At 43.9% G+C, this 27,897-nt stretch overlaps 1 protein-coding gene across 23 annotated transcripts in view; it reads left to right on the top strand.

Moving 5' to 3' along the window:
• TCF7L2 (transcription factor 7 like 2) overlaps positions 1–27,897 on the top strand; it is a 184,054-nt gene that overhangs the window by 46,648 nt on the left and 109,509 nt on the right. For 20 of the 23 annotated variants that reach the window (XM_068951711.1, XM_068951710.1, XM_068951690.1 and 17 more), the window contains exon 4: positions 18,443–18,544. The exons of the other annotated variants lie outside the window; for them this stretch is intronic. In XM_068951711.1, the coding sequence (XP_068807812.1) occupies positions 18,443–18,544 (102 nt within the window). The remainder of the gene's footprint in view (positions 1–18,442; positions 18,545–27,897) is intronic. 23 annotated transcript variants of the gene reach the window in all.

The following is a 27,897-nucleotide window of genomic DNA, read 5'->3' as shown; positions in this document are numbered from 1 at the left end:
GTAGGAGGCGAATTAAGATGCCTCGATGTCTTATTTTTTTTTCCCCCATCCCAGTTTTGGCAGTTGCTTCTTTCCCCGTTTGTACAGTTTTTTGGCTGATATATAGGTAATCCCGCTTCCCTCCCCCCCCCACCCCCTTCCTCTTCCCAACTCCCTTTGTGTCCTTTGCAGCTCTAGAGAACTGGCTTGTTTATTGCTGATAGCGTGTTTGATGCCAAGAAATCCTGACTCCTAGTGCATTATCGCGGGGCTGTGACGCAGGGCAGGCTCATGTTCCAGATCTAGGGCTTGTTTATCTTGGATCCTTCTCGTGCTGCGGAGCAGCAACGAGTACTTGACTTCTCACACTCCTTCATCGACTCCATCTTCTGCAGACCGCGATGCTGCCTCCTCTCAGTGTGTGTCACTTGCCCATCCCGCTCTTGTGCGATCCCACCTCCTCAGGAGAGGGGGCCTGGGAAGGAAACAGTGAGATTCCTCATCAGAAAAAAGCTTTACTGAGAGGCTGGTGGGTTCTTACCTATTAGAAGCTGTGACTGGAGTTGCTGGGTTTTTTGTTTGCTGCAGTTGCTGAAAACCCTTTCAAAAAAGAGTGATTGGCCTGTAAATTAGTGGCATTTGTGGTATTACCTGGGGTTTGCAGATACGGAGTTCTCCTGCATCCATTATTTGCAGCAGCGATCCAGGCTGTGGTTTATCACTTTGCATTTCAGTGTTGTTTTATTTTTTTTTTATCTCTCTCCTCTCTATATTTTTTTTGCTGAACGTTGCTTGCCGTGCGCAACAGATGTGGGGATCTGATCCCACTTCTATTTGAAGTCAATAGCCAAATTCCTATCGACTTCGCTGAGAGTGAGAGCAAGCCCCTGTCTAGGGAGTGAGGATTAGAGCTAAGTAGGAGTAAGTAAAGTACAATAAAATCAGAATATCCTACTTACTGCTTAATGCCATGAATTCTGTTTTGAAGAATTTCTGTTTTGAATCTCATGGCTTTTTATGCTAGTGGATGCCAAGAGCTGAATTTATGGGGGTGGGGAAGAGGAGGAGTTGACAAGCCTAAGAGGGTTTTGGTTTCTAGAGTTAGGAGGGACACTGGGAGAAAGGAATGAAAAACAATCCGTGATTCCTTCATGACCCTGTAGTACGAGGCCTTCAGCTGATGGATGAGGGGCTTGGTTTGGCAGACGTGCTGCATTGGATCCACTTTTGACCATGTCAAGCAAGTGTCACTGTCTAAATCTGGAATGTTGTTGTGTATTATGGGAATATAAATAAGCCCCAAAAAAGCTCAGGAAAGGGACAATGATAGGACAGGATCTTTAAAAAGAAAAAAAAATAATTGCCCCCTTCCTGTCCCCTTCTAAACACATGGCTTTTTTTTTTTTTTTTTCTTTCTTTTTTTTTCTTTTTAAGAGATCTGGGGAGGAGAAAAAGCAGTTACTTCCTAAAAGGTTTTCCTGTAGGGCCTGCCTTCCCAAAGGAGTCCAAATCTGCTCCAGAGACAGTTATTGCAATGTGGTGGAAGGCAGTATCTTGTCTCTAGCTGTTGGATTTTTTTTGTTTAGGGTTTTTTTTTTGGGGGGGGGGGGAGGGGGCAGATTTCGGGGCATGGGCTTGGGGATTGACTTTTCCATTAAGCTAGGACAGCCGCTGGAAAAATTGTTCAGGATCGGGGAATGTGAAGTCACTGTGGGCTTCTCTTCCTGGACTAGGTGTGGTGATAAGTGAGGACTTGTGCGTGTGTGGACTTGGATCCCTGTAGATAGCAACGCGGCCTTTAGCACCTTAGTGTCTCAGGGCCTCACAATGAAGAATAGGTTGTTATCCTGGCAATGCTGCTTTTGACGTAGGGCGATATTGCCCTCATTTTACAAGCAGGAAGACTGAGATTTGATTTCATGGGACTCACTGAGGATGGCAAAGGAGTCTGGTAGACTTGGAAACTGAAGTCCTGTCCCCAGAGGCCTGGTCCTGTATCTTCTCACTGCGTCCTGCTAAGCTGGGAGGGTTGAGCAATGCGCTGGTCTGAGGCATTTCCTTCGTTGGGGGTCTGCTCCTGACACGCGTCTGCAGTGTCTCTCCAGGCTGCCTGCAAGGTGCAGCTTGTGGCGGAGTGAAGAGACGCGAGGGGTTGCAAATTTTAGGGAGGTGACCTGGTGCTCCCTGAAAATGAAACGGCCGAGGCAACTTAAAAAGCCCCGGCGGCTGGGGCTGTGAACCTGGCTAGGTTCGGCATATGGGTTTTGCAGCGCTGGTTCCTGGTGTCACTGCTCTGTTAGGATGCTTTCCTCTGCAAGCTTTTTCTTTCTTTTTCCCTTCGCACTCTCTTTTGGCCAGGATTTTAACATATATCACAGGCTGGTAGGCTAAGAGCCTGGGACTTCCCCTCACCACACTCAAAGTCTTTGATCTTTTGCTTTGGAGGTAACATCAAAAGAATGGCTGAGAAAGACAGCCAGCGCTGTGAAGTTCAACGTTCAAGTTAATAGCTTGACTGAAGGTTGTGCTGCATTGCTGGAGCTGAAGTAAACAGAGGCGATTCGGTCACATTTCCCAGGAAATTGACCTTAATGTTGTAAAAGGGCTTCATTTGCATTCCGAATTAATCGAGGCCCTACTGAAGAAAGGGCAGACGTTTCATTTTATTTTGCTAACTTTTTTTTTTTTAATTCCCGCAACACAGGCTACAGGAGGAAAAGAATCAGGGTGATGGTTTCAGGGAGTGAAATATTCGGAGCTATTTTACTCTCTGTTCCTAACAGTTGGTCATGGACGCGTATTCACCCTTGCAACCTTGTCCTGCAGTTTTCACGTCCTGTTTGTCATTTCTAGTTTTACGCCATTTTCAGAACGACTAAGCTGAAGTCTGTTGGCAAACAATTGCCTTCCCCCTTCTGTTAATAATAATAAAAAAATCCCCAACCACTCCCTGTCCAAGCTGTACAGTGGATAGTATGGACTTCCCCATGCCAGATTTTTTTTTTTTCTTCTTCTCTAATTCCCTTCCCACTTCTGTTTGAAATGCTCCTGACGTGTGTGGGTGAATGGCTGGCAGTTCTGTCCATTTTCCGTTGCCATTTTCTGCTATTTTGGTGGCCTCTATTGAGCATGTGTGTGAGGGGGAGACTTTTTTATGCACCCCAAATAAGATGGGGAATTTTGCACGATCAGGAGGTGGGCACGCCAGTGGGTGCAACCAAGGCCATTTCTGCCCTGGGATATGAGGTGGCAGCTACTGCGCAGCACAGGTTACTCGCAAGTATTTAATAATTTGACAGTGGTGTTAATAATACTGGAAACAGAGTTTCTGAGGGGCAAAATGCTGAAGCCTGCAGTTGACTTCAGTGAGGTGCTTGACATTTCCGGATGAATCAGACTGATATATTATATTTACAAGTTTAAAACATAATTATGCATGACTGATAGGATATGGGTTTGTCTACAGTGTTTTTTTGTGTGTACACATTGTGGAATGATTGATGTGAACGTTAAACTCTATGGTAAGGTAAAAGCCAAAGAACTCCATTTGTTTTCAAACACTTTTATAAATGAGATGCACTAAGGATACTGCTGTTCCCCACAGATAGAGGCCTATTCTTAATCCTAGAACAAAGAAGTAGGAGGCTCAGATTAGGAGAAAAGTTAATGGCCTTAATAAACTATTAGAGGAGATTTAAAATTACTTGAGACTGAAAGTACGACTCCCACTTCTGTAAATTCACTTATAAAAGAAAAAAGTCACTATATAAAAATATAGTAATGCTTTGACCTTTTGAGCACAGCTTCGCTGTGGGTCTTAAATCACTCAGCAGTCCAAGGGATGAGATTCACAAAGGAGCAAAGCCAGTCAGGCACCCAAGTCCTTACAGCTTCTTGGAAAAATCCTGGCCTGGATAACTTTGTGCTGTTGAGTGAATTAAATGCGGTGGAGCGTGTGGAAGTTCAGGATGTTCATGCCCTCTCGAGGAAACGTGGAATGCTCCCAAGGGTGATGACTCTGCCGGATGAGACCGCATGGCTCTTTCTACAAGGATAGTGAGGCGTGTTAATTTTTGAGCCAATTATCATTCAGAAGAGATGGCAAAACATGCAACTCCACCGACTGACAGACTGAACCAGATCTTCTAAGAGTTGCCATTCTTTTCCTGGACCGGTGGAAAAAATATTGGACGATTTCTTTTGAGGTCTTTCAATTGTTTTTCTTTCCTCTGCTCTTTCCCTCTTGTTTGCTTGATAGATAATTCTTTTTCCTCTCTTAATCAGAATAATTAATTTTATTCTGTTAAATCCATACAGTCAGAGGAATTTTTCTACAATACTTGTGCTACCTAAAATAGCTGCCACCAGAAAGCTTCCCCTGAAGGGATCATTTGAGCAAGGGCAGGGCAGTTTGAGTTCATTCTGCCCTTCAGGTAACACCGTATAAACAGTCTTTTGCAAATCTCAGGTTGCTTATGGGGAGCAGGAGGAAAAGAATAGTAATTTTCAGTAGATTAGCAGCTATTGTATCATTGCATGTTGCTTAATAAGCCTGATATTACATGTGAGAGGTAAGCTCCTTAGTGGAAGCTGGGTGCACTGTAATGACCTTTTGTGTGGAGGTCTGTTGAGATGAAAGGTGCCTCCTGAGGTTATTGGGTTAGCTATTCAGCATGCAACAACACCGACTGCAATTTATTGTCCTGTGCAAATAGTCTTCAGTCTATTAAAACTCTCAAGAATCTGTTCAGCAACCTGCTTTTTCTTCCTCCGTATCCACCTAAGACAAATTTGACTTGGAAATAGAACAGATTTGCTGTGTCTTGATTTTAAAATAAATAAATAAAAGCTATTGCTATGAAGGGAAGCTCATTGATCCTTACTTGCTTCGTTTTATAATTGCCCTTATGTGCAGTTACCTTGCCTCATCTTGAAAAACCAAAACACCCCTCAAAGCCCACCAAATAGCTAACATAAGTTGTTATTATCCCTTCCCCCCACCCCCCAATCTCTTAAACCTCGAGAACTTATAAAATATAGGTGTCCACAATAAGATAATAAAATGTTGTACGATTGGAGCCTTTGCTTTACTGACTGTTCAGTAAATACATTGGTGTCTCTTGGATGTGCCCTGAGGCTCTGAAACCTGAGGCCTGCCCACATCTTGAGTTCTACTTTCCTCCTTGCAAAGTGCCTCTGGCTAAGAGAGCTGTCGATTCCAGCCCCCTTCCACCCTCCTCCTCTCCTCTCTCTCTCTCTCTCTCTCTCTTTATTTTTTTATTATTTTTTTGACAGATGAACAGCTGTAACAAACCTCAAATAGCTACTGTTTTTATCAGTTTTGGATAAGGCTAAAACCTAAAATATTTATTTGGCACTCAAGGGTTAGTGATTTAGGACACTTAGCGCCTGTGTGAGAAAGTCAGGGTTGGCACTGTTGGACGCATCTTTCTGCAGTGGGTGGTGTGGTGGGAGCCCACGTCCCTCTGGGGCATGGAAGAGGAATACCAGCTTGTGCTCCGAATGTAGCCACCTCCGTGTATCCCTCCGTGCCATGTCAGGGAGGGTTATTTTTCACCGTGAAGAGGGAGAGAGGGAGGGTATGGTAAAATGCCCTTGTAGCCAGAGCTAGGTGATGCACGTGCCATGCGCTTTCTGTGAAGAGCCCAGTGACGTTGTCCTGGGCAACCCGGTCACCTCTGGGTCCGTGCTGGTGCCCAGGCCCGTTGGTTTGGCCTTTTCCTTTTAGGGAGCATCTTCTCGGTAAGTGATCTGCAGGCTGCCTCTTGGGTGGTCCAGAGCACAGGTTTTGGCTGTCGTTTTCCTGGAGGCTTTCCCTGGGGATCCCTGCGCTGCCTGGCGCAGGGGCTTGTGACGCTCTGCGAGCTTTCGCCCTCCTGCAAAGTGCCAGCTCTCGCGCAGCTGCTGAGGGACAACACTAAATACGCGACCTGGGAGAGGTTTTGCGGCGCTGTCAGCCCGAGTACTTCGGTCGGGAAACCGGTGCACATCCCGGTCCTGTCTGCTCTGCAGGAGTGGAGAGCCCGTGCGGGGACGTGCTGAGCAGCGAGGTCCCCGGCAGCCCGGGGGCCCTCCCGGCGGGGCGCAGGCGGTGCCGGGGGAGCCACGGGAGCCCTCCGGAGCGCTCCTCCGTCCCGTCCTGCTGGGCGGCCCTGCTGCCCGGGCCCTCTCCCTCCTGGCTCACCCAGTAGTGAAACGCTCGGTAGCGGTCGAAACTTCCACCCTGAAGCGCTAGATTTACTAGTTGTGTCAGAGTGGTGTTACTGAAACTGTGGGAACCCGGTTTAGCAGCTTGTTTCCTCGGTGGAGATTTTGTTCCCGTTATGAGGAAAAGTATATCTTTCTCTTATGCTTTCTAGTTATTTTAAGTGAAATTTGTTTTTCTAGTACCTGCTAAGATTTTTTTTTGTTCCTTTTTTTTTTTTAAATACTCATATCTAAAGAGAGCATAATATATGTGAACAGGCTTGAAAAAACACTCAGTGTTCCCAAACCACGGTCCTTTAAATAAATAAATATAGAAGTTGTCTTGTGGGCCAGCCAGTTTAAAATGCCTGTGCTATGTTTAGCAACAAGAACAACATTTTGGGCTCTTTACGGATTTCTAAGCCCGGGGCTGCTCGTGATGACTCCTTTGTTTTAACTGTGGGTCTGCGGCATTGGAGTGTGACAAATGCAAATCTCGAATCTGGTCAGCTTTGGTGGCTGAGATGTCTGCAGGGGGGAGAGGGGGGGATGTTGTGTCCGCAGGGAGAGCTGGGCTTCACTCCCCCCCCCACCCCCCACCCCAGGCAATGACTTAGGTGTTCTCAGCGCGATTGCTAAAGAAAAGCAATCTGCGCCTCTCCAAAATAAACCTCGTCCAGAGCCGCAAGAATTTGGCGCATGGGGCAGAGTCCCTCCAGGACACGAGCTGTTATAGAGGCTACTGATATCCTTCTGCCTTGTAAAAAGAACGACTCCCGATCAGCACTTTTGCACTGTTCCCCCCCCCCCCCCCCAGTTCTGCCCCTCTTCCCCCACTCTTCGAGGGGAAAAATGCAGGCTCATGCATGTTGCACCTCAGCCTAGTCAGAAGAAAATCTGTTTTTTCTTTTTCCTCTGTTACTTTTTATAATCTAGATATGTGGGGCAGCGTGTGATTTCAAGATGCTGCTTAAAAAAGAAGGGTGGTTTTGTTGTTGTTTGTTAACGCATTATACTGTTTCACTCTCACAATGCATTTGCTGTGTGTGGCCTATAAGGATCATTTCTAGTCCCTTTAGTTTAAGGAGAGGATACCCCAGTATTATTGTTTTCTTTTAAAATACAATCAGCAAAACATTTCTCCAAAACTTCCAGTAACATCTTTCATAGTCCTTTGCCTTTAAAATATCCCAGTTAAATAAAAGTTGCTTAAACTCAGTGCATGACATACTCTTAACTGAAAATTCACAATGACTTTCTGAAGGCATACCACAGTTGTTTGAATTTTGCAGGAATTCTACTTATTTTTACTGAAGTGCCTTTTTAACAGAAAAAAAACAATTCACTGTGGTCTCAAGTCTAAACCGTATTTGTTTTAACATCACCATCTACATCTCTGTTTAAAAAAAAAAACAAACCTGTTCTTGAGCTTGTGTGGCTGATGATTCAACTAAGAATATTTTTAAAATACTTCATTTTAATACCATAAATGCATATTGCATTGTTTTGGTAGTGCTAGGGGAAACCAAAAAATAAATACATGAGGTGGCTGCCCAGAAACAAGAGGTGACAGTAAAGATTTAGTGAATATTGCATTTGTTTGTTTTTGCTTTGATCCCAAATGATTCATTTAGTCCTCCACCTAAATATATTCTTCCTCCTTAAAAAGGAGCCAACTATACCTCTGGGAAGACTGGATATTTTTTCCATGGATATTTGAGGTATATGGAGGTAAATAGGGTGCCTGATGCCCTTGGTGCATTTTTTTTTTCTTTTCATCAAAGGTCATCGTGTTTCTCAAAATGTAAAGGATTTCTTTTTTTTTTAATTTGTCTCACCTCCTTCTCCCCCAGTTATTATGAAGGAGTTTGGGGTAAAGCAGAAGGGGAAAAGTGGGGGCTTTTCTCTGAGTGATTTTTGGTGAGACATTTGTACTCTGCTGTCAGATAGCAAGTGTGTGGAGATAGTTAACCATTGTGTGAGGATTTGGGGAGAAGGAAAGCCTTCATCTTTTACTTCTCTAATGGACAATTGAGACATTCAGCTTAGGTTTGAAAGGGAAGTGGGTGCGAGTGGTCTTGCTGGCCCCATGGACTAATGCTGTAGAAGGAGCAAATAGAGAGGGGGATTATTGATAGGGGAAACAACTGGTGTTGAATCCTGGGAGGGAATGTTTATTTCCCTGCTCTCTAGGAGGGATTTGGAAAGAGCTGTAATCCTGGGTTAGGAGTAATTTGTTACAGCAAGATGATACTTGAGTGGCAGGAGGATTCTGGCTGAGGCAGCAAGACGTTTTTATTCCGAGGAGTAGCTGGTCTCATAGAAGGTCAGTCTGACACAAATCCTATCCCATCCCACAAGTCTTGTTTCTCAGCCAGCACAATTAACTGAGGGGACTCTCGACCTTTTTTACATCTTTCAAAGACATCTCCACTCATCTGAGTTAAAAGATTACAATGAGGAATGTAGACCAGGATATGATGCAGTGGAAAGTTTTCCAGTTTGGCTTCTTCTTTTTTTTTTTTTTTTTTTTTTGAAAAACAAAATAAACCCAGCAACAACCTTCCCAGCTTCTCTTAGGAGGTCAGAATATTTCTAGTTTCAGTGTTCGGGACTTTTTCCTAAGGTTGTCTTTAGGTTACATTTTTGAGTTAACTTTCTTGGTTTGTTTAAAAAAAAAAAAAAAGAAAGAAAGAAAAGTTAGACAAGTTACCAACCCTGGGGAAAGAGAATTTTGCAAGTTCTTGGTTTTCATGACAGTCTGAAATCCTTGGAGCCATGTATTCTGAAGTAACCCCTTGTTGCATTGAAGACCCAATCACATATAGAAACCGCAAGGGAGGCGACAGGAAATTCAGTATGAAATTTGCTGGGTTTACTAGAGAGTGGCTCCCGGCAGTTCACCCAGAATTGCTACATCAACAGGAATTTTTGTGGTAGTGATTCGAGTCATGAGTTTCACTTACCCAACAGTGGGAGAAAATATGACTCTTTCAGTAAAGCCCCATTGGCGACATTACAATAATAAGCAAACATCTACATGCTTTTGTAACACCTCTTTTCCAGGATCCCAAGGGAGTTTGCAAATACTGAATTACGCCTCTCAGTACTGCATGGTGGCATGCATTTACAGGTACTTCACACGACCGGAGATGAGTATTTAGAACAAAGATTGAAAAAAGACCCAAGCCAGCTAGTCCTGTAGTGGCACCTGAGAGTCCCCTTGGGACTGGGACACTGTCGTGCCATGCTCTGCACGGGGGACTCTCGTCTGGGCCTTGCTGCCTTTCGTACTCGCGGCCGGTGGGTGTAGGTACTGAGCGCTTTATAAAACAGACTGCTTTGGCTCAGATTTCATAAACTGCAGCTTCTAAAGTCAGGTGGCTACTTACTGAAAGTGTTGGACAAACGGTTTGTACTGCGTCTCGTGGGACTGGAGCAGAGCTCTGCCGTGGACAACCACTGTCACTGGCCGGGCTTGTGACAGTCTCCTCCACTCTCCTGGCTTCGCTTTGTGCTGTAAGAAGAAACCACATGAGAATTTTTTCCTCCAAATAGGAAACACTTGGGAGAACAGATTGGGCAGCTGTCAATTTCTGATGATGGTGACAAATGAAGACAGTAGGTAGCACTGAACCAGAGGTGCATAAAGATATGCTTGGTATGTTAGTATGTATACACACACACACACACACACACACACACACACGTGTGTGTGTGTGCGCACACAGAGGAAAATAATCCCGGGTCAGCAGCCAAGCCTTCCATTTTGCATCCTGATGGTGTAGCGATTGCCTTGGTGATGGGCGTTACCAACAGGAAACAAGGGAGTTTGGTTAAGGCTTAGCACAATTAGGAAGCGTGTAACTCCCCATCCAGGCTCCAAGCTGGGGAAATCGGGGGAAGGCGTAGGCGAGATTTGGAGGGTCCGTTCTTTTCCTTGCGCTGCAGCGCTCACCACGTTGGCTGTCCCATGACCGGAGGGCACACCATGCAGCACCACGGCACGGGTGTCAGGGTGAGAGAGGGGAGCAGGACACGGCAGATGCGATCTGCAATGTTAAAGCAAAGCCATGCTGGTTGACCATTGATCTACATTTAAAAAAAAAAAGGTGGTTGCACAGCTTAAAGTTGTAGTACCTTCTTTGCAAACAGTTATATTCTTGAGAGTTGGAAAGTTTTAAGGGAGGCAAGGTTCCCCTGGAGCAGCCCTTCTGTTGTAATTGAGGTAGTTCAGTGCCATGATCTCTCTCTAACATGCTGTCAGATACTTTTACTGTCTTTATATAATGGGGAGGAAAGGAATTATATTTTATAGACCATAAAATGCATTCTTGGACTCCATGCAAACACTAGTTACCAATTGTTCTCTCACTTTCTGGGAGACTGCCAGAAAGAGAAATTAAGTGTGGGTCTGTACATCGAATTGTTCAGTGAGTCTTAGAGGCTGATTTTAGCTTTGCTGATTCTCAACGAGCCATATCTACAGAAAGACTTTGTTGAGATTTCATGACTGTCTCATTCTTTTTATAATGGAAACTCTATGCTTGAGTGGAACAGAGCAGGTTGCAGAGAAAATCTGGGGAAAAAGTTTGAGGATGAAGAAACATATACACACACACACACACACGCACACACGTGTGTGTGTATATATATATTTTTTCCAGCTTAAACATAAGTAAATAGAAAGTTTGTTCTTGTTCCTTGATTCAAATAGCACTCTTATTTGTGCCTATTTTTTTGGAGCAGTATTTCATAGACATCCAAAATGTACTCACGCAGCCTGCTGACTTGTGCAGTGTGGGCTGTCGAGGCTTTCAAACTGAATGTGAAAAAAGTAATGGTGCTTTCCCAAGCTCCACCCATGATCAAGAAACACTGCCTGCAGTTGTTTTGCTGAGACACCATGTGAACTGTAAAGCGGTACTGTACTTCTGTGTCACATGAATGCTCTTCCTCTTGTAAATCTGAACAATGAATTTTATTCCTGCAGTAGGTGATTAGCCTCTACTTAGCGCCTTCATGCTTAGTGTCAAAGTCCTAGAACTCACCTGAAGTCTACCAAGTCCAGGTAGAGAAGTTGCATTCATTAGAAACACAAAAATATTTTTTTCTTATATATCTCTTTCCTATGTATAGGAAAAAGAGCGTAAGTATCAGTAACGTGCAGCGATAGTAATGGGAGGTAGCTATTGTATTGCGTCTCATCCAGGATGCAGGAGAACAGCTCTGCTTGCTGTAAGGGCAAAGAGCCTGGTCAGCAGAAGGCAACTGATCTGGTGCTTCTGGGATGTTACTTCATCTCCGCTCAGTCTGACTGCTTACCCAAGAGGGAACTGTATTTGTTTAGGTGCTTGTGAGATTCAAACTGTTTCTTCCTGCCTTGTACCACTGCAAAATAGGGATGGTATTTGTCCATGTTCTTCGTTTGTTGTGTGGCTTCAGTGAAACGCTTCCAGCTCCCTGGATTTCTGCTTTCAGGCATCCTGTTTTGAGGAGATGATCTGGAACTGTTTAATCACTAACACATTTATGTAATTCTTCAAGCTGTGGTGGACTCTGCATTCCCCCTTTTTGTGCCCTAGCAGTACTCCATCGATGTGATAAAGGCACAGGCAAAATACTCAAATGGGCAACTTAAGGCCCTCTTCTCAGGGATCCCTTGCGTGTTACTTATCGGCAGAGAAGACAAAGTCGCTTAAGCTCTCAATAACAGAGAAATTCAAGACACTAGGAGTGCCATATCCCAAGATACATTGCTTGATACCAGTGTTAGTGAACTATGGCATTTTAAATTAGAAAGTGGACTTAATGCTCTGTGTGAGTGTGTTTGTACAGGTATATACCATTTACCAGTTCCTTTTTTGGGGGAGGAAGGGAGCATTTTTTCCCCTTATTTCTATATTTTATTTTTGCAGTGTTGCAATAATTTATTAAAGGGTGATAATAGTAAAAAAGAAGCAGAGATAGATGACATATACTTTATTGCTTTACAATTCCCTGTTTCCGTTCCTTGAATGCAGTGGGGGAATCTTCTGTGGAGAAAGGATCCGGCTCACTGAAATAAGCCTTGTTGAGCTCATTTTAAACAGTGCCCCTCTGCCTCTGATGGTTCGTTACATATTCTGTAGAGAGGCTGTACATTGTGGGTGGGGTCTAGTTTTTCATATGAAAAATAATATGTTGCAAAGCTGCAAGAAATAGGAGACCCTTTAAAAGGTTTCTTCAGCAGTCTCCTTCAATTAGTCATTTTTCTAATAGTTTGTTTTCTCAGAGAGCACGCCTCAATGCACAAGGTGATAACTGCTGACAAAAATAATAGTAAACTGAGGGGCAGAGCAGAAGCTGAAGGGTGCACTTTTGAATCCCTTCTAAATCCTTGGAAGCTTTGCCTTCTGACTTAAATGGGGACACTAGTAAGTTGTAGACTTTTTTTTTAATATATATTCCAAGTTGTATATCCTCTTGCAAGTGTGTTTCTCATCTGCAGAGAGCAATGATTATGTTGTTAAGCTTTGTCTTTGTTCCTGTTCTCTCCGTAAATCTCAGCCTTCCCCTTAGTATTTTGGTTACCTCTATCACTACTGGTTTGTCTTAGGTTAAAAGTTGCCTGGATGGGCCCCCAGATGAGTTAGCTAAATAGCGGAGAAGCTCCTGACTTTTAAGAGGTGACATCCAGGTCTGTGCTTCTGTGTGATCCTGCAGTGCTTAATGTTGGCCAGGGGAGGTACTAACAGCAAAATTAGGATCAGAAATATTTTGATTCGCGCAGCATGTTGGGATCCAGGAAGGAGTGCAGACTCCGATGGTGGAGATGCGATGTGATGGTTAGGATAGGTATGGAAGGCCTCTGGCATCACGGGATTCCTGATCCGCGAGCCTTGCTCGGGAACCCTGGTCACCGGGAACCGCAATGTGTTTGCTGCAGTTCCTGGGAGCTAATAAGCACCAGCTGCAGGAAACCAGAGCTGGAAAGCATTGTGCTGTTTTCCCTTTGCTTAAAAATACAGAGAAATTGTAGTTGCGTATATGTATTTATGTGCTCAGGGACATCACTCCTAGGGCATTCCAGTGGTGGAAACAATAGTGTGGCTAGGGAGCAGCCCCAGGCTGGACACCAGCGCAGGAAACACCTGCGAGCGCTGTGCCATCCCTTTCAGCAGAACTGCCTTGCTGCAGAAATCGCCCCACACCGTCTCCCAGGCTGGGTGAGCCCTGCGGTGAGTGAGTAATTGTTTCCAATGAACTTCCCTCGTCTCAGATGCAAATTTTAGCTGCTTTTGACCAACTCCACCATAATGTTTGCCCTGCCAGTGCCCCTAGAAAGCCAGTTTCTTTGAATGATATTAGGCAGGGAGCTGTGCTGCTGTGAAGCTTGAGCCCAGCTGCTTTTGGTGAGTCCATGCTTCGCAGGACCTTCTGATTGCTGGTGGGAGGTGTAGACCTGCTTCCCATAGGACTGAAGGGTAGTTTTTTTTCTCCTTTTTGGTCCCCTTCTACAAAAAAAATCTGGGCCGTTCAAAACGTTTGCCTTTCTCCCTTGTGCTGACAATTTAACAGCCTTTTTAAAAGCTTTGGTTTCTCTCAAGTACGCTCGCCCCATACATATTTTAATTTTTGTGCGGGGGCCTGGAGCTTAACAATTATTTTGCTTAAGCTCTCTGAGACTTGCCATAAAACTTTTTTTTTTTTTTTTTTAACACACACATGCTAGTGATCCACATCGGATCATATTGTTAAACAGGGAATAAAATACTGATGCCAAGATGACATTATTTTAAAAAATGTTAAAAGAAGGCCAGCAGAGCCCATTTCAACAGTTTTGGTCTGAAACAATTTGCACAGATTTGTTAGAGTTAATTTGTTGAAAAGTTCAATGTTTGTACACGCAATTCATAATTTCCGTGCTGAGACACAGAGGCAGGAGAGGAGAAAGTGTGTGTCCAGTGTTTGTATGAAGAGGTTTTAATTCTTCAGCACCGATGGTGGGAATTTCCCTCCCTCCTGCCCTTCCCCCCATGCAGGAATGTAAAACCAGTGTCAGAATGCTGGGAAAGTCGGGTTCGAATTTTTGTGGACTCCTTGCAAATCAAAGGAACTGTCTGGCTCAAATCTGTATTTAGGGCCGAAAGAATAGGATTTCCTGCTATTTGGTTGCTTGAGGAAGGAAAGGATTTACCTCTCGGCTGTAATAGGACTTAATTTTCTCCTTTTTAATAAGAAATATTGCAGCGTGTTGCAGCAGTAGTAAACCTGTGAAAGCAATCACTCCTCTCTGCCCCCTCCCGCCCCACCACCACCTCTTTCTTCACCCTCGCAGCACTTTGCATGTAAGAGCCGTGATGTAACTCTTCCCCTGCCAAAAGAATCCTCCCTTCTAGGGTTTCCAGCCTCGTGCATTGTGCGCCCGTGGTGGGGGCCACGGCAATTACTTGGCGTCTCGCTCCATTGTGGAAGAGAGAGTTGTTGAGGGGCGGTTGCTGCTACGTAACTCCGTAGGACCGCTTTCTCGCTCTCCCCGCCATCTGGATTCAGTTAGCTCTCTCGGCAGTAGGGCTGAGTCTCATTTCCTCCAACCAGTAATGTTATATAGGCAGTGATCCTGTTCTGCCCTAACATAATTGAAAATTATGTGTATTGTAGACTCGCAGCGCTGAAATGTAGACTCGTAAAAATCTGTGGCTCAGGTAGCCTGTGGAGATTGAATTTGGCACACAATGAAGCTTTTATGTAAAGTAAGAATTATAAGCCACCACATCAATATTGTATTACAGGCATGACAATTCTTGGATGAGGAGTCCTTGCGTCAGGCTTGTCACCTTAAACAATGCTAATATTTCATACTTTATCAATGGGGCTGGCTTTCTAAAGCCGGCAAACTGCACTTTTTCTGCAGGCGTCCTGCAGTGGAAACTGTCAGTTCATTAGCCCGACACAGGCCCTGGCTGCAGGCTCTGACCCTTTTTGTTTATCTGATGGACAGAACATCTTGCCCTTGGTGGGGCTGGAATGCGAACTTGGAGGCTTGCCACTTGGTAGAGCTTATGGAAGTTGCTTTATTGGCCCTAGCACACTCCTGCTTTCCATGGCGGCTGTTTATTCCCGCCCCTTTGATACACTTGTGTAATACACACTAGTGGAAGTGGAAGCTGTGCTTGTGTGTGCGTTCGTGTGCAAAAACGAGCCCTTTGGGTTTGGCGTTTTCTCGCTGGATTCCACTTGAATTCATTTCCAGCTGTGTCCAAGGAGAGAGGCAGCTTTGGCTGCAGTTTAGCCTTTGCGATGTAAAATTTCTTGGACCCTCCTTGACAGGGCTGGGTAGCAGAAGGACTTTACTAAAGAGTTCAAACTTTAGGGGCTTAAAAAGCAGAAAAGCAAAGTAATCATAAATTCTTCTGCAACTTTTGTTCTTGCACTTAGCCTGGTAAGCCGGGTGTCGAAGCATTCACACTGAATTACTGGGTCTCGTGAGACTCAGGTAGAACAGAAACAACCATACCTTCTTGCCCAATTTCTTTTTTAAGGGAATTTAGCGCTAGTAAAAAGAGCAGAATTGACCATCCTGAAGGCTGCAGCCACCTTCTAATCCTTGGAATAATTACAGACAGGGTCTGATGTGAGCTTCCTTATGCTGCTGTGTCAGCGCGTCTCAGTGTGCCCTTGGGGAAAATCTCTGAAGTCCTTGGACTTCTCTAGGAAAAGCCAGAGAAGTCCTCTCTCAAAGCTCATGCATTTTTTGGCCTGTCTTTTAGGACAGCCGATGACCTGAGTTTCTTTATGGGTTGGCATGTTTGTAGGAATATTCCAAAGTTGTTCGTGACCATCTTGCACCTAACGAGTGGTTTGGTTACTTTGGTTGGTCAAGAACGTCTTACTGTCCACTTCTTGAAACACCGCTAGTTAAACTGAGTAGGTCTTGCCAGTGCTTTAGCTGTGGTAGAAGTAACCTCTCACTCTCCAAAATGGCTGTGGAGTTTGAAACAAGAGTTGCGTACTGGGAGGCACGCGTCCCGTGAGGACGTCTTCCTTGGAAGAGGGGAAAAATGCAGTCCCCAAAGGGATATGCCTCTTTAATGGTGATGTTATGATCACCATGTGTGTAAGACAACTGATGGACTTCTAAAAATGTAGCATTTGACTTGTTTAATAAGGCCATCCGCAAATCTTAAATGTATCAGATTTCCCCTCAAGTTAAGAAGCTTTCAGTCAACTTAGGTTTTGGGCTCATTTTCTGTGCACTTGAGTTGCATTTTTAAGCACTTTTTTGAAACCACAAAGGGTTAGAAAGTTACTTTTAACATAATCTCAACCTTTAAATTTATGTTGTGGTCACCTATATTGAAGAGCAGGGATTTGATACAAGCAATCAAATATCTGGAGGCTTACAATCAAGTCATAGGAGTTAGAAATGTTACTTGCAGTAGACTAGTTCTAGTTTATTTGGGTTTTGGTTTTTGTTTTTTAAGAAGTGCTGAAACGTTCTGGTTCACATTGCACAAATCCCAAACGTGAAGATGAATAAAAACAAGACTTCTTGGAACTTTAAGAACTCATACGGGGCACAAATCCAGAGTACGGGTTTGTTTATTTGCATTCCAATAGCTCAAAACTCTCAGGCCCTCCAAGCGATGGAAAATGGTAATGCAACCTCCTGCTGATTTGTGCTTTGGTTGCCTCAGTGCTTAACAGTCTTGCAGCAACCAGGCCTTTCATGCTAGCAAGTGTTTTGCATGCATGAGTACATATGATAGTGATGTGCTGAAAGCATGGAGCCAGGCATCGATATTTAGACATAGCTTCCGTTGTTAGCTTGTGGTGACGCTGGTTGTTTGTGTGTGGTTTTCTTTCAATATTCTTTTAAAAAATATATATATTTCTCTAGATATTCTCTAGGAGTAACTCTGTTAGGTCAACCAGAGTCCAGTGCTATATAGGATCTTCTGCGGTGGTCTGATCTATGCATGCAGCTGCTTTTCTTAATTCTGGGAGGGGGCTGACGGTATGTGGCAATAAGCATTTCTTCCAGCACAGCGGAGGGCTGTATGTGTTTTAACCAGTATGCCTAATTGGCATAGTGCAGCACCATGCAGAGAGAAAAGTTTGCGTTGAAATTAGATGTAGCGTCCAGAAGTGTGTTTGGGGTAACTAATTCATCTGCAGGATTAGTTTTGGTCAGCATAGAGTGCTGTGTTGATGCAGCAAGATGGGCACCAGCTCCAGAGCTCACTTACTTGGTGGCGGCCTCGTGCTCCACTGTGCGATCCAGATGTGATAAAGGGCCACTGCAGAGGGTTTGGTGGGAGACCTGCGTGTCTGAGGGCGGGAGTTTTGGTCTGTATTTGATTGACTGTTAAGTCCGAGGGAACGTTCTGCTGCTTATTGTAGCGCAGTTAAGCATTTTTTTCCCCTCTCCTTATTTCTAAGTCAGCACCCCCAACGCTGCAGGCTTACTGGTATCGGCGACACAAATAAGTCCTGCCTATCCCCAAGCGCCTGGCTAACGCAGCTGAGAGTGAATGCGCCAGACTCTATTCTGTTTTGAACATCATCAACTGGAGCGCTTATTAAGTTTGGCCTTGTAATTGAATAAGTTACACTGTACAAGTCCCTTAAGAGTTGCCTGCAGAAGGTTTCTCTCCTGGGAATCATGAGCAAAAAGGGAAATAAACCATGGGACTTCCAGAACCCAGGTGAAAATTAGAGAAAATAGTTGCGAGACCCAGCAGTGCTGTGTGCCCAGTGCTGCTTTTCAGGGTAGGACTCTGCCTTTAGGGTTCGTGCAGCTCTGCGAAGCTGGAGGAGCTGGCGTGGTGCATTTGTTGAAGGAAGGCAGACAGATGAGCCATTAGGTAATGAGATCATATTCTTAACCCAAGATGCGTGTTTTCCCTCTCCTGAGGCTGATAGTCCACCTTCCCTTCCCTTGTCCCATCTTCTCCATGTTTTTGATATTTTATTTCTGTGTGGGTTTTTCTGCCTCTTCTAGATTTGCTACGCTAATAAAATCAATGTAATACTGTCTTTGCAATTTGCTTTATTTTCTTATTCCTGAACTGTAATGTGATGGCATGAAATTGTTAGTGTTCTGCACAGGTTCTGTCTCACACAAACATGCAGAGTCTTCTTAATTTTTGTTTCAGTTCCTTGCGTACATTTTAATTTATATCTTTTTGCCCATGTTACCTAAGATTTGTTATTTTTTGCCTTTCTTTTCTGAACTCATTTTTCTTTCCCCATTTTTGTTTCCTCCATCCAGTATCTGCAGATGAAATGGCCACTGCTTGATGTTCAGGCAGGGAGCCTTCAGAGTAGACAAGCCCTCAAGGATGCTAGGTCTCCATCTCCAGCACACATTGTTGTAAGTAAACACAGAAGATGTTCTTCCTTTCTTTAAAACAAAAAAAAAAAAGGCATTTGACATTAATGGCATTGGTTGTCACCAATTTTCTTTTACATAAACCAAAAGATAAATCCTTCAAAACAAACCAAACCCCTGACAAGCCCAGGGTAAAAAGAGGGAATACGTTTTTTAGTGCTGGGCTGTTTATGAAATTATCATTCTTGATGCTTATAGCTCTGTGCTTCTTAGGAAGGCAGAGAGTTGGAAATGCTCTAAAATTATACACTGCAAAATTTACTGACAGTGAAGTCTGGTCAGGTTGGTTTGAAGGGAATTGAAGGGAATGAAGAGACGCTTTTGGAAAACATTTAAAAAAAAAAAAAAAAAAGCCTGATCCACTGTACCTTTATTGAAAAAACTTTTCCTTATTGGAAAATTGTGAATGAAATTTTGGGAGAGTTGGTCAGCATTTTACCTGAGTGAAGGCTCAACAGAACAAAGCTCAACAAGAGCAAATCGCCTTTTGCTTTGTGATGGCTTCTCATTTAGAATAAAAGTGTTATCAAATGTTTACTGCTTGCTTGCATATAAAACTATCTTTATAACAGGTAGCATTGATAATAATAGCTTTGTTATTAACTTCTGGTTATGTCAGTTAAATTTTCTTGCTTCTATCATAAAAGCAATGTTGAATTTGAAATGTTCAGTATGTATTTGCATGTGAGGGGCTTGGGATTTTATTTTTATTTTTTTTATTTTCCTCTCCCTTCCCCCAAAGTTGCATCCATAAAGTTTTGAAAGGAAACTATCTATTTATGAAGTATTATGCTATTTTGCAACAGTGGCAGTATGCATTTGTCCGTCCTCACCTATAGCTAGTTTGAATGCAATTTATTGATAAAGAGCCTATTAGCACTCATTCAGCTGAGATATTTACCTCTGGAGAAGATAGTAACGTGGTTGGTTAGAATATTTTTTTTGATTATATTTTATTATCAAGTTTTATTTTATTTTATTACTTTTTATAATTAATGAATTAGAAGGTGAATCCCCCTCAAAAAAGAGAAACCGCTTTTTTTTTTTGTTATACAATCTAAAGCTATGTAGCTAATAGATCATATCAGACTCTGACAAATTTGTTTTAAAAAGAAAATCAAATGACATATTTTTGGGGAGAATGTTATTCCATTGTTGTCTCTGTAACTTGAGAAGCATCAGCCCTGTGTTATCCGTGTCTTAGGTTTTTTTTAGGGGGGAAAAAAAAAGTTTTCCTATCTTGCAGAGTTCATAGCTTCTAAAATAGACCTCAGCAAGGCAGAGAACAATGAGCACAGGACTGATATTTGCTTAGTCAATATCTAGTGCTGGTTGCTTCATTTTTTCAGAATGACTTTACTTTTCCTTCCTGCCCGCTTGGGCTATCACTGCAGGAAGAGCTTAGAGAGAAGATGTTTGCCTGGTTATTTAGAAGTCCGCAACCATCAAAACTTACCGTCATCTTATTCCTAATAAGAAATAAAACAAAATAACTTATTTTCATTCTTTTTTTTTTTTGTTCTCTTCAACTTTATCCTCAAAAGCAGACCCTGGGAATGGAAACATTCCTCTAGTCTGCAGGGGCAGGGTGAGTGTCATGCCCAGGCTGGCGTGGCAGAGAAAATACAGAGGAAGCCCGACTTAGCGGCAGGCTTGTAGGAGGCTTTTACAAGATAGCAGAGGACTTTTTCCTAGCTGATTATAACCTAGGAAGGCAGATTAAATTTGGTGGGTAACTCAGCCGGGGATCACGTGCACTTTCCATTCCTGGGTGTTCGCTTTCCCTGAAGTTTCTCGCTCCTGGGAAGTGGGCTTTTTTCATGGAAAGCCGAAGCAGCCCGCACAGCTCGGCGGTGCAGGCCCTGGCTGGGGGGTGCCCGGCACTTGCGGCGCTGCCCCTGCCCGGCTTCCTCCGGCCCGGCCGGTTCCTCCAGCGGCCTGGGGGGCCTGGGGACCGGACCGAGAGGAGCTGACAGCACACCCGTAAATAAACAAAAAAGGGTACTGTTGGTTTTAAAATCACGGACGTTTTGGAAAATATAAGAGAAACCTGTTTCCAGGAAGGCTGAGGTTGATCTGCTGTGTATTTTGACCATTTATGGGGTTCTTATGGGTCTCTTTAAAAGCTCTTTCGCTCCGCTATTCAATAAAAAGCATATTTACCATAGCAACCACTTAGGCTGTGAGGAACATATACTACCTCCGAGATGGAGGCCACCTTCCAAAAGAGCCACAGCTGGCATTTGTAATGTGATCTTTTGTGCTGCTTACAATGTTCCAGGGGAAGGGAGGTGGGGGGGGACGAGGGAGCCCGATGTTGGGGGGGGGCTGCTGTTTCTGCAAGGTTTAATGTCTTTCTAATGGCAAACTGTTTTGCCTTGTTATGTTAAAATAAATGAATAAAGGCTGCTTTTTACACCCTTTTCCCTGGCATCCTCCCCAGGCCACGTCCATTCTGTGGAATAAAAATGGCCTTTTAAATTTTTTGTAAATAAAGTTAGAGTGGGCAGTGGCATTCGGGGGAGGTGGCAGCGGTGGAGAGAAGATGAAGCGGTTGCTGATGCCAGTTGGCCGGGGATGTGTCAGGTTTTTCTGGCGTCACCGCTGGTTGCTGCTGTGCGTGCCCAGAGCACCTGGGACCGTGCTCCTCTCGTATGTGAGGCTCTACACCCGTTTCTGTATATGTGAAAATGGGATTAGTCTTTCTATGGAACAATAAGGGATATTTCATGGACATGCTTATATTTGTATATGAGTATGATACATAAGGTATGGGAGGGTTATAAAGTGGTTCTCCGTCCACATTACTGTCCCATCTACTTGCCGTGGGTATCCGTACCAGTTTTCTGCCTTGCAGTCAACTGCGCTGCCTCGAGGAGCTATAGCAAAAGCTAACATCCACAAATAATTTCTTATCTTTGCTGTATCTCTGAAATCAGGATTTGAGGCTAATCTTTATAGCTGGGTTACAAAGAGAGGAAAATAGAGTGTGGGTATTTTTTCCCCCTCCTTTCTTTTCTTATGTCATTTTTAAGGTTTTTTGCTTCTCAGTGCTTGGCTCTGATTAACACGAGCTCCGTGTTAGGGCTGCGCTCTTTATGCCCAGCTTAGATGAAACACCCCTTGGCTTCAGTGCGAGGTTTTAGTTTAATGACTCAGGGCTGGCAAACATGGCCGTCTATAATGTCTTAAGTAAAGACTGTACTATTTGTCAGCTGTGCTCCTTTCAGATTTGTTTAAGGACGTTAAGTTAAGACTACAAAAATCGAAGCAAAAGACCAGCATGAATAATTTGGCTGGACTGCCCCCAGTGCTGAGGGCCGGGTTAATGCTGCTTTTCATGGTGCTTGAGAGAGTCTCCAAGGCCCGTAATGAGAAACAGAATATTAAACTGGAATTATGTTCAGCATGTCTTGAGGAACGTACAGCATGAGGCGCCATTTAAGACCAGTGCATTTATTTGCATTTAGGTGCTTCACTCGTCCTGTAAGACTCTTGCATCTTGCTTTGGCACAGTCATGCTGCTGGTCTGTGTCAGAAGGTGAAAGAAAACTGGGAGAAAAATTGTTTTAATAGTATGCTATTAAGCTTGCTAGGTCAAAATTTTGAATTCAGCCTGTGAATAATACTGTTAGAAGGCTAGGACTTTAAAGATTTGTTTTTTTAATGATTGTCTTCCCCCCACCCCCTTTTTTCTGACTTTGTATTTCATTGAATTTATTTCGGCTCTGTAAAACACAGTTTTAGCAGAAGTTTTGGGTGTAAAGCGGACTCCAGCTGGGTGGCTTGCATGCAGCCCTAAGCTGACAAGGTGCTAGTTGTCCAGGAATCTCACGTTCAACACGTGCCTCATCATGTGTCTACCCCATTCATATGGGCCAACGGGGTGGGAATGCAAAACTTCAGGTGCCCCAGGAGTGGGATTCTCGCGTGGCAATTTTCTGGTGTAGTAGGGACAAGCAAGTGAAATGAGTGCAATGGATCTGTTTTGTCCAAGGAACTCCAAAATCTGCTTACTACACAAAGAAAGATCCTTTAAAATCATTTTTATCTGTGTATGTTTTTCTCCTTAATATTGTAGGAATGCAGTGCTGTTCTTTCCTGTTCTCTGCAAAGTAAATATTCTGACTAAAATCTCGCCTGTTTTGGGTAGGAGTATGGGTGAAAGACCATTCCCTGGATACTGCCTCCTGCTCTCTCAGCTACACAAAGACTTGCTTTTAGTTTCCTTTGTACCAGGCAAAAACATTCTGAACCCAAAATGTTGGTGCTTTAGTACAGTATATTTCTTACACAACAGTTAAAGTTTTAAAAAATTCCTATGTTTTCTTCTGGATGGAGGCCTTTTGAAGTAAATGTAAATATTACCTTGGGGGAGGACTTCTAGTACTATTTGGCCTGGGTTTTCTAATATGTAATGAACACAACCGTAAAGTAGACTGAATTCCCAGGAACAAAGAATCACTGTGCTGCAGTGTATCTTTTTTTTTTTTTCCTTCTTGCTTAAGGAGGTGAAAATGTGTTTTCAAAACATAATATGACAAGCAAAACTTAAGGCTAACCATCTGAAATATACTGTCTGTTCTCAGCCTCCTCAACATGCATGGACAGCAAGCATCTGTGACCACATTAGGCAGATTGGAAGGACGAGGAGTCATTTCCCAGATCATTTACAATTGAAGCTGCACAAGTTCACCCTCCCCCATTCCTGATTTCTTTCAGTGTTAACGTGGTTTGCACTTACGCACTTTGAAAGAACAGGAAAATATCTGCAAGCAGCTATGAGGTTTACCTTAGCTAGATTTTAAAATTCACCTGCAGCGTCCCCTCAAACACTCAAGACCAGCAGTGGAGTGCATCCACACACATACCCAGTCTTGTACATACAGAGCTGTTTGTAAGCAAAATCTTGCAACTTCTACTTGCAGTGCCCCAAGAGGGCTTTAAAAGCCCTTGCTTTGTTTGTCTTTAGTATTTGTTGTAGAGAGGCTGTTCTTCCTCTGCAGTGACCTCTTGAGTTGTTCCTGGATTTCAGGCGGCTCGTGCGTGCGGTGGGACCCCGTCTGCCTTGGAGCTCGGCAGAGGATCCTCTGAGAGCACGGGCCGTGTGTTGCAAGGTGCCGCAATCTGACCGCATTGCGGAGGGAAGGAGTTGTGCAGGTTTCCTTTGGGTGCCTGGTATGGAGAACAGTCCATGTGTGGGGAGAAAGAGGAGCGTGTGTGTTTGCGTTATCTAGTCCCTGCCAACAGGTAGGTTACAGCTCAGTGCGGAACCAAATATATGGATTCCCAAGACTCGCATTGCAGGAATACCCATGCAGACTTAGTTGGAAAGCTCCTTTAGTGACTCTCTGCTTTTTAAATGCTCTATACTTTATTTGGCTAATTGCTCTGGCAGTTACAAAGTAAACAAAATGTTTCATTGATACATGCCCAAATGTGTGCAAACATCTTGTCCTGAATTTTCAGAGTTGCATGGAATTTAGCCACAGAACAAATTAAATTTGCTGCGAACTTTGTGGTTAAATCTTTCACCACTAATTCCTTTTTTGATTTTTACTTGGGAAGGATTGTATTTTTAAAATCTGTGTTCAAACCTGAATATTTAGGGCTAAGTATAGAATGCATCTACCAGCAGCTCAATACAATTATCTTGGAGGGATTCCTATAAAATACACACATTCACTACCCGCTAAATATGACTGGAAAAACCTCGTGCTTGGTTTGCGTAGAGCATAGAAAACATGTGGCCTCCTAAAAAGTAATTCACTTTGCAATTTGATATGTTTGCAAAGTAGTTCAGACTTTTTGGGGCTGCTTCGTGCTGTCGTGTTTGCTCTGTGGCACAACGTCCGTCCTCTACAGAGCTTGTTTAGGTGCTGGAGGTAGCCCCTCTGCCTTAACGCTGAGTTTCTGGACACATGTACTCCATGTTGTGAAATGCGTAGAACTGTAATGCTTCTGAGAACATGAGTCAGTGCTAATGCACCTTCAGAACCTAAAGGAGCCAGGAGGCCGGGTCATCAGCTGGATGAACTGTCATGCTTTGCTGTATTCAAGAGAGCCGCGAGTAGCTCCAAGAACTCAGAAGTATTTGGCTGTTGAGATATTTCAGCTGTGAGTAAATGCTGTGAAATGTATAGTACTGCCAGCCCCAATTGTTCTAGAATCATGAGTCAGGCCTCAAAAGATCATGAGGGTTGGTGGGGAGTTTTTGGGGGTTTTTTGTTGTTGTTTTTGGTTTTTTAAATAATACATTTTGTGTTCTCTTTATTTGTTCTCTGGTTCCTGAGCCTGGAGGGCATACTCAGCTCACATTTTCAAACTTTTTTCTACAGCAGTACAGAAGCTTGCTGTGTGTTTTAAATGGAGGCAGAGGTTCTTTCCTAAATACTTGACTTCAAGGCAACCAAGCTTTAAGAAAAATGCAAGTATTGCTAGACCCGCTGTAAAATCCTAAGAGTTGGCAACTCTAAGCTTAGCTTTTGGAGAAGGCAGCTGAGCAGGCCTATTAATATATGCTCGGCACCATCTGTTGAGCATCCATTTCTCCTGAATTACCCTGCTGAACTTTGAGAGAATATAGTCCTTGGCATGTCTGAGGGCTCTGACTCACGAGCGTCGAGGGTGCGTTACCTTGTGATGGTTGTAACGCTTCCCGCTCCCAGAAACGGCCGTGCTTGTCGCCGGGGTTCCTGCTCTTACTGCAGAGATAAGTCAGCAATTCCTCTTGAAGCAGCAAGTTTATAGCCCAAGATACTGAGGTGAACTGGCATCAGTTTTGATTTCCTTGAGGTGCTGCGCTGCCACTCCTGCTGATGACCTGGAGCCCTGAGATTCGGCATTTGGATGTGTTGTCATGGTGCATGTTCTGACATATTTCAGCATGGAAACTTTCTGGGTGAAGGTGAAGCAAGATTAAAGCTTGCTCATCAGAGATCTTGAGGTAAAATGCAACTACGCTGTCATAAATTTGGTTAGAACTGCATATGCCGCAAGCTTCCCTCTTGTATCGTTTGTTTATAAAATACCCGTTGTGTCCTGAGTGCTGCACGAATAAGTCACTAGATTCTGACCAGCTAGTTTGGGACGCAGCAAAACGGCAGAGAGCAACATTTCAAGGCAGAAACCTACATTTGAGAGAGGATTTGGAAGAGAATTGTAACACAGAGGAGCCCAAGCTGTGTTTTGACATGGGTTCAGTCACAATGCAGTTTACATTACGCTGGAACATGCATGTTAAATTGACTTGTAGGGACTTGTGTAGACTGGGCCTAAAATTAAGTATTGGCAAGTCGTCTGCTCTCCCACAGAAAAGCTGTTGTGCCGGAAGGAATCGGTTAGGAGGCTGCAGCCGTTCTGTCCCCGAAGCCCGGGGGGTGGACGAGAAGGCAGCAGCAGCAGCCGTGCGCGGTGGCTTTGCCTTGGCACCGGGTGCAGAGCTGTGGCGGTGCTGGGTGATGCTGGAAAGCCAGATGGGTGAGCCTGTCAGATCAAAGATGATGTGTACAGAGGGTGGCAGACTTGGCAAGGCAGCTCACCGCAGGTCTTTTTCCCCTCGCACCCAGGCTGCAGTTGAAGTTTGTGACTGAATTCAGTCTGAAGCTCAGAGAACTAGGTATTAAATAATGCAGCCGGGTTTGGAGCCAGGGACTGTGTTGACTGGAGCATGAGCAGCAGTTGTGTGCATAGCAGAAGCTTAAACGGGTATGATAAGGCTGAGGAACTATTTTTGCCTAAAGAGCTGGATCTAAAGTCTTCCATTTCCAATATAGCTTTGGGCTTGTTGACACAGAGCAGAAAAGCCCAAATACATAGTCAAAGTAGCTATTTTAGAATAACTCGGGATAATTATCTCTCCGTGTGGCCACTCTTATGCAGCACTAAGAGGTCCTTTGTGCAGTTTAGTTTAATCCGCTTCCAAAGCGGATTAAGCTAAATCACACAAAGAAACCCTTAGTGCTGAGTAAGAGTGTCCACACGGAGAGATAATTCGAAATAGTTGTTCTGCGTGTTTTTTTTGTTTTTTAATTCGCGCTCGAGCTGTTTCACAAAAACTTCCCCACGCAGCCCACTTGAATAGAGGCCTCCTATTTTCTGTCTAAATAAGATCTGTGTACTCTGTCCAGGTGCTGCAGTAAAGAAAACAGCACGTACCTCTCATTAAAAGGAGAGGAAGGAAGCTGGCATTGCTGTGCTCAGGACCACTTGCTTGCCAAGTTGCTCCAGACCAGGAGTATTGCAGTTCTCACCAGTTCAGGCAGTTTGGGATTGGATTATTCGTCAGTCACTTCATTTTCTAGACTGTTCACACCTGTACTCTCTCCTGCAAAAGCAACCAAAGCTGTTTAAGTCACCGCATAAAGAGAAAGAAGGGTGTTTTCTCCTCTGTCCCCTGCAGACCTATTTGGCAAGGGGCAGACCCCTTCTGGAAAGCCTGCCTTCGGATAATTGGAGGTGTTGCAAAGAACAAGCAGTGATGCCCTCATAAAACAATCTCTCTCCTGTAAACTCTTCCCCAAGCCATGTTCTGTGCCTAATTTCACAAAACTAAGCTAGAATTTTTTTTGTCGAGCAGACTTTGCTTTTGAATTAGCAACTGGCTTGAACCCAGGAGTCTGCTTCCAGGGGGCTCTGCATTGAAGCTTTGCTTGTACCGGACAGATACTGGTGAGCAAAATCATCCAGCACTTTCCTGAAACAGGGAAGTAGTGCTCACTCCTTCATTTTACCAGTGCGGCTAGGAAGACGTTAATTAATTTTCCCAAGGTCATTTGAGAAACTGAGCTCCAGATCTGCATTTGAGAGGCACACAAAAAAAAAAAAACTCCAGTGCCACAGGAGAAACAAAACAAAACAAAAAAAACGAAGGTAGCTTTTCAAATCCAAACCTAAGATCCTAACCTATGTCATAGCACCAAGAGTAACCTTCCTCTAAGGTATTTACATGCTAACAAGAACCTGCTTATCCATGTATGCTTGTGTCAGATGTACCTTGTTTTTCATCTCTTGGAGCTAGGAAATTTTGTGGAGTTGACTCAATCCTTCCTTTACTCCCAACAAAAAGTAGCTTTGCAGTAGGACTTGCCTGTATAGGAAGTATATGTATATAAGGAACAATGGTCTGGTGTGAGATTCTGGGCATATGCATGGTTTGAATTTGAATGTGTGTGCATACAAGAGGTGGGGAATTTTCTGACTAGCCTCTCTGATGGTATTTAAGAAATAACTGAATCCTAGCTTTTTTGCGGCCCTACTCCTCTACCTTCCTTTTGGTACAAATAAAGGACTTGATTCTGTTACTAGGCCTTACAGTGCTTGCCTGCAGAGAGATG

Source organism: Struthio camelus, chromosome 7 (genome assembly GCF_040807025.1).
Source record: "Struthio camelus isolate bStrCam1 chromosome 7, bStrCam1.hap1, whole genome shotgun sequence".
Classification (NCBI taxonomy): domain Eukaryota; kingdom Metazoa; phylum Chordata; class Aves; order Struthioniformes; family Struthionidae; genus Struthio; species Struthio camelus.
The sequence above is the reverse complement of the archived record's forward strand: the minus strand, read 5'-3'. Positions and strand labels throughout refer to the sequence as shown.